The following is an 11,610-nucleotide window of genomic DNA, read 5'->3' on the forward strand; positions in this document are numbered from 1 at the left end:
CTGTGGTCTGGTGTGGTGTTAGGGCACTGTGGTCTGGTGTGGTGTTGGGGCACTGTGGTCTGGTGGTGTTGGGGCACTGTGGTCCTGGTGTGGTGTGGGGGCACTGTGTTCTGTGGTGTGGTGTTGAGGCTGTGGTCTGGTGTGGTGTTGGGGCACTGTGGTCCTGGTGTGGTGTGTTGGGGCACTGTGGTCTGGTGTAAAGGTGTTGGGGGCACTGTAGTCTGGTGTAGGTGTTGGGGCACTGTGGTCTGGTGTGGTGTTGGGGCACTGTGGTCTGTGGTGTGTGGGGCACTGTGAGCTGGTGTGTGGTGTTGCAGGGCACTGTGGGCTGGTGTGGTGGGGCACACTGGGTCTGGTGGTGTTGGGGCACACTGTGGGCTGGTGTGGGAAGTGGGGCACTGTGGTCTGGTGTGTGGGTGTTGGGGCACTGTGTGGTCTGGTGTGGGTGTTGGGGCACTGTGGGCTGGTGTGGTGTTGGGGCACTGTGGTCTGGTGTAGTGTTGGGGCATGAACTTGAATGTTGAGGGCACTGTGGTCTGTGGTGTGGTGTTGGGGCACTGTGGGCTGTGGTGTGGTGTAGGGGCACTGTGGGCTGTGTGTGTTGGGGCACTGTAGGCTGGTGTGGTGTTGGGCACTGTGGGGCTGGGTGTGGTGTTGGGGGCACTGTGGTCTGGTGTGTGTGTGTGTGTGTGGGGAGGGACAGGCTGGTGTGGTGTAGGGGCACTGTGGGCTGTGGTGTGGTGTTGGGGCACTGTGGGCTGGTGTGGTGTTGGGGCACTGTGTGGTCTGGTGTGGTGTTGGGGCACTGTGGGCTGGTGTGGTGTAGGGGCGGCTGGTGTGGTGTTGGGGCACTGTAGGCTGGTGTGGTGTTGGGGGCACTGTGTAGGCTGGTGTGGTGTTGGGGCACTGTGGTCTCCTGGTGTGGGCAGTGGTCTGGTGTGGTGTTGGGGCACTTCACCTGCTTAACATTATTGGACTTAATAAACTATCTCCACTAATATAAAATTCTCACCACCGCCGCCCTCACCACCACCACCACCACCACACACCCACCACCACCGCCACCACCACCACCACACACCCTCCACCACCACACACCACCACCACCACACCCTCCACCGGCATCTTGAAGGACCCAAACTTGTCTGTTGATCTGCCATTCTGTTAATCCTGTACCAACTAAAACTCGTCCATATCTCTTATTATCATCTGTGGAACTATCAACACAAATACTCCTTCCACTATCATATAACTTCCAAACAACTTCAGTCTTTTTTAATGAGATTGGGTGTCAACATTTGCCTGATCTCTCGCTTCGCTTGCCATCATGTTAAGAACTGGGAAAGGTGTGGAAAGGCGGCCAGAGGGGTACAACGTAACTAAACAGACTGCTGATGTGTGTGTGTGTGTGGAGGTAGTGTGTGTGTGTGTGTGTGTGTCAGGGCCACATTCCAGGGCTGGTGATCACGGGGGGTGGGGGGTACAGGACGCCCACACAAAGCGCCATTGTTACTGCTTGATTGGCCTATTGGCGCGCAAGCCCACCATAGAGCAGGTGACAGCCAGCCCATGATGATGCCAGCTCCTCAAATATTTCTCCCCTTATTACCATAGCTTCCCAGAATGTAAACAAATCCTAAATAAAAACAATGGTCAATTATATATATCTAATCTGTGTTTTAAGTAGAGATATGTATTATTTGTGGTTGTGTTTGAGGGTTAAGTGAGTGAAGAGGTAAGGAAAATATAGGTACATGGCAACATTGGGGTCGCTTAGTAAAGAATGACGAGTAATAATACACTGTGAATGATTCATCCCAACTGGAAATATGATCCTTAGCTCCCGTTGCCACTTCTTTCATCGCACCTCTGTCTGTCTGTCTCTCTTTCTCTCTCTCTCTCGTTTTCTTACCTTAGTTACATTCATTCTTCTTTACCCTTCCTTCTCTCTAGTTCTTCACGTTTCTCTTCGTTTCCTTTTCTCTGTGCCCTCTTCCTCCCCCATCTCTATTCCTCCTTTATTTCGCTTTGTTGTATTTTTTTTTGTTACTCAGTTCTACTTTTTTTTGTCAATTTCCTTTGTTGTTTTTCTCCCTACTTATCCCTCCTTCTTGATTCTCCTAATTTTCTCCTATTCCTCTTTCCCTCTCTTCTCGTCCACCTCTCCTTCTCTTTTCTTCCACTTATCCCTCTACCCCCCCTCCCTGTACCACCACCAGGATCACTTGAGCTGAAAATCACCAGGTAATGTCCAGGTGAGAGGTGCTGACCCCGTAATGACCACCTGGGTCCTGGTATCCCGGGGTCCACCTCACCTGTCTCACGATACACTGCTTTAGAGGAGACGTCTACCCTTTGTTGACACTCATGCTTGAGGTAATACTGTACTGACGGTCTTTGTGGAGGTATGTTGGTGTGAGGTGATGTGTCCTCATTATGTAGGTATGTTGGTGTGAGGTGATGTGTCCTCATTATGTAGGTATGTTGGCGTGAAGTGATCTGCTCTCATATGAATAAATATATTGGCTCTTTATAACATTCGATCCTGTATCTCAAGTTCTCGCAGCTGGAATATAAAGAGTTCAATTTACAGTACTAATGCCTCAACAGCTGGTGCAGATGGAACTCTGGTCATGTACTGAGATAAAACCAATACTTCTCTACACTGGTCTTGTGAATATGAACAACGTGAAGCTCCTGTTATGTTGTATGATATTTAGATATTTGTTGATACTGAGCCTGAGAAATGAACTTAAATATTTGTGTGATTTTGCGCCTCTGAGCTGAATAAAATTGTCTGGTGTTAAGGGAGGTAAGATTTTAAAAGTGGCGTTCCTATAGGGTTGGGGCCCATTATGATTAAAGACTAGTATGATTAAGGCCCATTAAGACTTGGGGACCCATTAGGGCTGGGACCCATCTGACCACTCAGCGTGTAGCAGGCCAGGTGGGATGAGGCAGCACTGTGACTTACGGTTTTCAATATTCATATCCTCTGTCAGGTATTTCACAGTCGTTCATTATATCACAAAAAGTATAATCGTGGTCGTTAAGTGCCACCAACAACCTGATCCCCTTGTTTACCGAACCACCGTTGGCTCTTCCACTGTTCTATACTGTAGTGGTTAGTGAAGTACAATGTTTGGATGGGGATTGAACACACACAACGCCACTTATATTGTTGCGTTGTATAAAATTGTATGTATTATAGTATTATATTATTTTTCTTGTACTATTTTACTTTATTGTTTCTTTGTATTGTATTGTACTGTATTGTGTAGTATTGTTGTTGTTGTTGTAATCAAAGTTTTTATTAAATGTCTAAGTGATTCTCACCTGTCAGGATAATTCCCTTGATATATATATATATTATACATGTATATTTTTGTGGATTTACTGTATGTGCGTATGCAATTTTCCCGATACATTTAACAATTACAATCTACCGAGGCTCATAAAGCACTTTTGTCCATCAAGAGTGCAACACAAATATTTCCATGGTGGACAAAACGGTCCACACTAATCCCGCCTGTCAGGTCATGTGACACCCCAACAATGACGTGTTATTTGTGACTGGTGACACCTGCCGCCGCTCTCTGAAAAGCTCTCTGATGTGTCTCTAATACATTGAAACTAATTCCAAACGTTCGAGTTGAAATGAAAAATGAAAATTGCACCGAAACTAATTGCATGTCAGCCACGATTACGACGATAATAATTTTACCTTTGATGGAACGCGTTAAAGAATGTCCTCTGGTTGTAGTAGACGAGGAGGCCGGTGAGGCTGTGATGAGTCCGGCTGTTGAGTTCTTGAATGTTGTTTTTATTTTTTTTAAGAATGATCTATAATTGTATGCAAGGCGTTCTTGAAGTCGGCTATGTAGTTGGTATATAATCGTAAAAGTTCGTTATTGTATATTAAACACCGCTTTAATATTACTTAGTATCGAAGAAGATGAAGTTTGACAAAAAAGAAAGAATAAAAAAAGGAGAGACAACGGGACGAGGAGAAGGAGGAGAAGAAGAAGAAGATAGAAAGGAAGACGAGAAGAAGAAAAAGAGGAGGAAGAAATCAGAAAACAGTCTCCCACACCCAGCAGCAGTATACAGTGCTACTACCTACCTCCTCCAACCCATCTTCCCCTGAACTACTCACAGTGTTCAAGCGTCTTCACTTCCTCTCCACTAAGAACCTTTTGATATCATTATACTTCGCCACAGGAGTCATTTTTTTCCCAGCCATTATCGCCTCCTCTCTGGGACGGCCCAAAAGACGCCGCTACAAGAAGGCCAAACCTGCCCCCATTTACCCTCGAGGACTTCCATTCTGTGATGAATTTCTACCGCGCTATTCACACCTCTTCCAGGCATTCTTGGAGCCGTTTAACCAAAGAATCCGACTACAAACTTGAAATATTTGACTATAAACTGTCGATAGGGCGTCGGGCGCGGCGTGAATGACTTCTGAAGTGGCCTGAGACCGACCATCACTCGCAGGCATTCAAAGCAAATTAAGCGTGCGGGACCTTCACCAAGTCGCCGAGAAGTTGGTGGTGCCCCTCAACCTTCGTTCACCAGCAGTCCTCACCCGCTCACTCACCCCAGTTTTCCTTTACAACTCACGTTCCTTTCCACTTCGCTATCCACAAAAATATATAACTTTATTTTCCTCTCTCCTCGCTGAAAGAAAAATAACTAAAATTATATACAAGAAGAACGATAACATTCTTTGATATTAAACACACTTACGGTACAGAACGTCCCCGGCCGTGAACGCTAAAAGAAACAGATTGAACGCCAGTGAGACACATTTCCTTGAACAATACTGAGCGTTTCACAGCTTCATCAGCCGACCATTATTAACTTATTGATAAGTATTCGAGATATTTCCTTTGAACCAGTGACCTAAACCTGACAAGTTTGTCCCCGGGACCAGCTAGGGTTGTGGTGAAGGGCCTGACGACTCCACCACGGCGGCCTCTCCTCTATCATCACTGGCTAGGCAGATGTGTTCTAGCTCTGTTAGGTTTCAGACTAACTTAACCATTCAAACTGGCCTTCATTCCTAGTTGGTCTTAGTCCTAATGGCTCCCAGTCATTATGGTCTCTGGGACTTATTTAGGTTGAGGCCCATTAGGACTAAGACCTACTAGGATTGGGGCCTATTAGAACTTGGACCCATTAGAAGTGAGGGCCCATTAGGTTTAAGGATCATTATAACCGGTACCAATTAGAAATGAAGACTATAAGGAATGTGGGACGTTAAGATGAAGGGCTATTACGACTGAGTCCCATTAGAAAATTAGGCCCATTATTCTCTCTCTTAACTGGAAGTCATAATGGAGTCTCAGCGCATAGTTGCAATGTCATTTCGGGGTCACTTAACTCTGAACCGTAGATTAAGTGAACCAGTTATATACCTCCGTTCATCTCTGGTTAAGGAAACATGTTACAGACGAGTCTTGGAGAGAGTGGGCTGTGCATGTTAGTGTGGATAATGTTCTGTTTATGTCCGCCTCTGTAGTGTTGATGCTTGGCGGTACTGACTAACTTTACGGATTGTTTGACTGGATCTGGTTAATTTATTGACTGTATCTGGCTAGTTTACTGACTGATCTTGCTAACTTACTGACTGTATTACTGACTTGATCTGGATAATTTATTGACTGATCTGGTTAATTTATTGACTGGATCTACCTAATTTACTGACTGGATCTGGCAAACTTATTGAGTGGTTCTGTCGCCCGCGTGTGTGTGTGTAAGTCACAGTAAATAAGGATAATCCTCCATTACAGGCACCTGGTGTGTGTGTGTGTGTCAGCTGGGGGTAAGTGTTGGGTTTGGTCGCCGTACCTTTGTGGAAATTAGTTCTGTGGTGTAACCTGATGTCTCGCTCAACAACTCATTATATGAACATAAATTAGTTTGAGTAAAGTTAGGTTACGACGTTAATAACTCATGGTGTGTTCTATATGATCACCCTACACAAAGACCATTCTCCTCTCTCGAAAAACAGTTAATATACCTATTTAATTAGCTCCCCCCCATACATATAATTATAGTGAAGGACCGGACGTGATAATTGACGTCCATCTCAGGCCCTGGGGGTGACGTCACACTTCTAAATACGTCACTGATGATCACAATTGCTTTCCAAAATAACAGCGAGGTGTAGGGGTGTGCACACGTCAAGCATAATCGATGTTTACTGCTTGAGACTGTCATGCCGCCGGCTTGAGTCAGTATTGTTAAGGGTGCTGGTCTACTTGTGGGAGACTGTAAGCTTGATGATTCTTAATGATTTTTAGCTTGAATCATGAAAATTTTGAATCGTGAATTTTGGTTATTATTTTGGCTTAAATGTTGTATTTAGAATCTTGTGATTCTTGTGGATTCTTGAGTGATTATTTTGTTTAAATCTTGAATCTTGTAACTCTAATCTTCTGAGTCCAGATTCTTGTTAACTCTCGAGTCTTCTGATTCTTGACTGAATCTTTGTAAACTGGTCACTTCCCGTGTTACACTCAGAGGGTCGCTACCATGTGGTCCAACTATTCGTCTCATCGCTGCCACTTAAATGTACAGTACAAAATGTCACTAAAATATTGTTAATTTATTGCTAGGTCAGTGTCGTGTAAGTGTTGTGTACTCGCCTTTAAGTGGTATATATTCTCTTGAAACACAGTGTTGAGTGTTTTGCTTTATTTATGGAAACACTTTACTATATGTATTGATGTAGAGTATACATTTATTTACAGTAAAGAGTAAGGTAGGTAGTGTAACTGTTGTAGTGAAGATGACCCTAGCGATAACTTCATTCACATCAATATCTCACATGACGAGGCAGGCATAAGGTTCCCACGCTCAGGACAAATTTCCCAGCAATATGCACACACCGAATATCACTTGTCAGTCTAACGAGGGAAGGTGAGATTAAATTACCTTGTTAACCCGTGTCCCTGTTGTTAAGGGCGAGCTCGTCGTTTATTAATGCGGCAATAGCTCATATGGTGGTATTAATTATTACTATGACACGCGGGAAGGTTGAATTAGCCTGGGGACGAATTCTCCTTATTTCTGTTTTATATTATTGATTTATTTATTTTTTATTCCATTGTTTATAGTTTTTACGTATTTATATGTAATTAAATTTTGTATTACTCAAAGAACTCAGTTGTGTGGGGGGGGGAGGGAGGGAGAGAGGAAGAAAAAGAATGGGAGAGGAGAAAAGAAGATAGATAGAGGGAAAGAGACTTGAGATGGATAAGAAGAGAGAGATTCAAGAGAGAGAGGAAGAGGGAGAGAGAGAGAGAGTTTCCGTTTGGCCTCACACAAATCTGTAACATGATATCGTGTGAAATGGAAAAGAGGAGAATTTTAATGGGAGAGGGAGGGAAGGATGGGAAAGAGGGAGGGAGAGAAGGGAGTGAATGTAAGATTATACTTTCATTGAGGCCACGTGGATTTAATTGAGGTGTGGACGTAAGGGCGACTTCCCCCAATTAATTATGACTCTAGGGTGAATTATCTGATTAATTGTGACTTAAGGGACATTTTCCTTTACTAATTATAACACAAGGCGTAAAGAGGCAGTTCTATCTCTCAGTTGTTTTATTATTGGTGAGTGTTGTGGGGTGCACCTAAGAGTACTCCAAGAACACCCCCCAGAGGCCCCAGAACACCCCCCAGAGGCCCCAGAACACCCCAGTGTCCAGTCCATCCTCAAAACACACTACGTTGAACACTCTGATCCCTCACGCACGCTCACACACCTCACCTACACCCACATTTTCATTATAGGAAATATTTCTATCTTTTCAGGGGAAGTATTTCATCAATTATCATATTCAAACTCGAGGACTTGAAAAGTGATTTTTTTAATTTTCAGATTCACATGTGTTAATAATTCCTTAAACACTCTTGGCGATGTAGGTTTTATTTTATTTATATTTTTTTTACTGTGATTAGCCCACCAGGGCACAGGTCAATGACCTGTATCAGGGCTTGGGGGCGAAAACATAATAATAATAATAATAATAATAATAATAATAATAATAATAACCCCTAAATAAATACAAAAAAGATCATTAATGAGAAACGTCATATGTATGTTGTGTTGTTAAAGTAAGAGAAACAATTGAGACCCTGCAGTTGTGAGTAAATGAGGCAGAAAGTCAGATCATCAACCTGGGACTTGGTCACATATGGCAGCAGGGTCTACCATTAGACAACACATTATGCCTCCAATATCTTCCCAGGCGGTAGTGTCTCCCTGTTTGGTAGCTGCCTACTACCTGCTGCTGAGTGAGGTTATGATATTAAGACAAATTTACTTATATTTTCATATATATATTTGTTTCATATTATTATTTTAAGATGATTTACCATACATTGAAAAGCAACGTTCACCAATCACATGACTTAAAACTTGGTGAGATGTTCCCATGTGTATTCAGAATTTTTACCACAGCTATTTATTGATTGCAGTTATAATACTATTTATTGTCTAAAAGTACACCTGACTGTGTTATTGATGGTACTCTTTAGTTATTTAATGTCCAGGTAAATTGAGAGAGAGAGAGAGAGAGAGAGAGAGAGAGAGAGAGAGTTTACAATAAGGGGAAATGCTTAAATACGTGATAATAAATTAATATTTATTGATGAAAATACATGTAAATTCTCCTGGTGGTCTTGTGTCTGATGGTGACAATGAGGTCCTGAGGAAGGGGAGGGCGTGAGTGCTGGGCAGGATGAGTACGCATGGCTGTTCATGGGGGTCCAGGCGCGTGGATCCAGGGGCAAGGCGTGGGGTATCTTAAGTCACCGGGTCAGGAACGAGGGGTGTCGTTCTTTCACTCCACATCCTGAAGAAGTGAAGAAAAAAATCATAAGTAAGGTGTTCTAGAGATGCATGATAATAACATTCCTGGTCACGTTAATGAACAAATTTAAGAATATACTTGTGACTAAAAATATTTCTTAACACAAGGCGTATTTAATATCTCAGATCCTTAACTTGACTTGACATTATAAGTAGAAGTGAAAACAAACTCACCATTTACTGAGTCCACGAAGAGCTAATCACAGGGCAGGTAGACCGGGAGAGACCAACTTAGAGCAGGATTTTCTTTCGTAGTGTGTGTGTTGTTGTTATTTTCATCTGAAGAAGGGGATCAAGGGCTGCTGAAGGTGCAGTGTGGGGATGTGGCCACCCAGGGGCAGGAGGCCGCCGTAGGCTGGGTACACGGGTCGTGTTAAACGCTCAATCTCCGCCTCCTTCAGTCTCTTGTCTTTAGCTCGACGGTTCTGGAACCAGATCTTGACCTGCGTCTCCGTCAGGTTGAGGGAGGCGGAGAACTCGGCCCGCTCGGCGATACTCAGGTACTGCTTCTCCCGGTACTTCTTCTCGAGGGCGAGGAGCTGCTCCGAAGTGAAGGGCGTGCGGGGCTTCCTGTTGGGCTTGTGACGACGCAGGACTGGCCCGTGTAACTTAGGGGCGTTTGGGTGAGATACGCCGACGTAGGGGAGAAAGCGGTGTGGGTGGTGGTAAATGGGTGGAGGTGCTGGGCGATGAACAGGCGACGTCCAGGATTGTTGTTGTGAGCTGAGGTTTCCGCCAGAGCCCTTTGGGCCCTCTAAACTGTGGCTGACGTCTGAATTGTTGCTAATATCTGAACTGTGGCTGACTTCCGAAGTTTTACTGACATCTGAGCTGTGGCTGACCTCTGAACTCACACTAGAGGCGCTGCTGCAGGGGCTAGGTCGCGGGGGTGTCGTGGTGGTAAGCCCCAAGATGGTGTCGATCCCGAAGGAAAGTTTAGGTTTATCTACGGCAGTGTTCTCCATGGTGAAGGTGCGAGACTGAACAGTACCACACTACTGCTGGAATTATGTGCACTCGGGTCAACGGCCCTTTATATACACGGGGGCTAGTCAGGTTAACCCAGGTCAGAGGCGGAGCAAAGAATGAAACAGCCAATCAGGTTCAGTCTCTCATCTCTCCACCAATAGTAAAAGAGATGTTGATTCTGGAACGAGTTACCATCTGGACAATTTTCTGTAAACTCATAAAACTTACAAAAGGCAGATAGTGAAAACTCATTATGATTATTGTCTGTCTGGAATTAGTAATAAATTCCAAGGCTTTAATTTTAGAAAGAGAAAAATGCAGGTAATTCTGGATAATGACGGTGATAATGCTTGAACTTTAGGTTAAAATAATAATCTTCAGGACTGTGTCAACTGTGAATACGTTGAGAATATATATATATATATATATATATATATATATATATATATATATATATATATATATATATATATATAATGTGAGTGCGTGTGTGTAATCCAATTTTTTTTATTACCGGGAGTTGTGTACAGATGTTACTATAGTATACGGTCTACCGAGCTGGGGTAGGTCTACCGGGATATTTACACTGTAGCGTCTATTAACATAACCTAGGTTAGGTTAATGGACGCTACAGTGTAAATATCCCGGTAGACCAACTCCAGCTCGGTAGACCGTATACTGTAGTAGCAACTGTGTATATTTATATGGTAGAGGAAGTACTGGTGTGTTAACAGCCCAGTGGTCGCCTTTACCGACTGACCGACAGTGTGTTTTTTCCTCTTGAGGGAGTGTTATACATAACACTCCCTCAAGAGGGAGTGTCACTAACGCTGTTTTTATTTATTATTAGTCAGCCTTTGTTTGAGAGATTATTAACCATGCAGTGATGCCACAAGATAATATGAGATATTGTTAGACACAGTGAGCGGCAGCTGTTGTGTTAGATCACCAAAACACCTTAAAAGATTTGTTCTTATCTAATAAACCATGAGAAGATCTCCCATAATATCATGGAGGCCGTCAGTCGTGGTCACCTGACCCGGATACCTGTCTTAGTGAGCAATTAAGGGACCTCCCGTCACCTGATGAGCCACGCTGACCCTAAATGACGTCTGTCAGGCGACGTGAGGTCAAAGGTGATGACACACAGTACTGTACATTCACTCTTGACAGGGTCACTACAAATGATCGTCCTTATTTCAATTATTTATTATAAAAAATATCCTTTATATTTCACTATTTGCCCCTTTGTGGCTCTACCAACATCGAAATGAGAATCTTTTTCTCTCCACACATTGTCCAGCATATCGACGTTAACTTTAAGAACAGCGTTTTGGATCCTGTTCTTCAACTGTCCACAGATGTTGGAACAAACACTTCATATTTAACGTAGACCCAAAATAAAATGTCAAGGAGAGTGAGGTCAGGTGAACGAGGTCGCCAATTAACCCCCTGCCCGCGCCCTATCCAGCTGTTAGGTAATGGTATATTTAGGTTGTATAATCAAAGACAAATATCGTGTCGCGGTTATGTCTAAAGATTAAATATAACCCGTGAAACATTATGAAAGCCCCCTACCATAAGACAGAGACCACCAAAAGTTTATCCCTTTGGCATATATTTTCACCAAATTTCACGACACGAGGTTTGTCTTTCACTGTACATGATGAAAAAATCATAGATTGACCCCCCCCCCAAAAAAAGACTGCCTTGCAATTGTGTATGTTACTTTTTGCTCTACCATTGTTAGTTTCGTTATA

The 11,610-nt window shown here is 43.5% G+C and overlaps 1 protein-coding gene across 1 annotated transcript; it reads right to left on the reverse strand.

The window, feature by feature from the left end:
* Positions 1-9,156: 9,156 nt before the first annotated feature.
* On the reverse strand, positions 9,157-9,846 carry LOC121854477 (homeobox protein MSH-C-like). The gene has a single exon (XM_042349152.1). The coding sequence runs from the start codon at positions 9,844-9,846 to the stop codon at positions 9,157-9,159; it is 690 nt and encodes a 229-aa protein (XP_042205086.1).
* Between the last annotated feature and the right edge of the window lie 1,764 nt (positions 9,847-11,610).

The sequence above is a fragment of the Homarus americanus genome, unplaced genomic scaffold (genome assembly GCF_018991925.1).
Source record: "Homarus americanus isolate GMGI-L3 unplaced genomic scaffold, GMGI_Hamer_2.0 scaffold53225, whole genome shotgun sequence".
Taxonomy (NCBI): Eukaryota; Metazoa; Arthropoda; class Malacostraca; order Decapoda; family Nephropidae; genus Homarus; species Homarus americanus.

Excerpts from the sequence above, each read along its gene's own strand:
- LOC121854477 (XM_042349152.1), bottom strand. The coding sequence starts at position 9,846 with ATGGAGAACACTGCCGTAGATAAACCTAAACTTTCCTTCGGGATCGAC.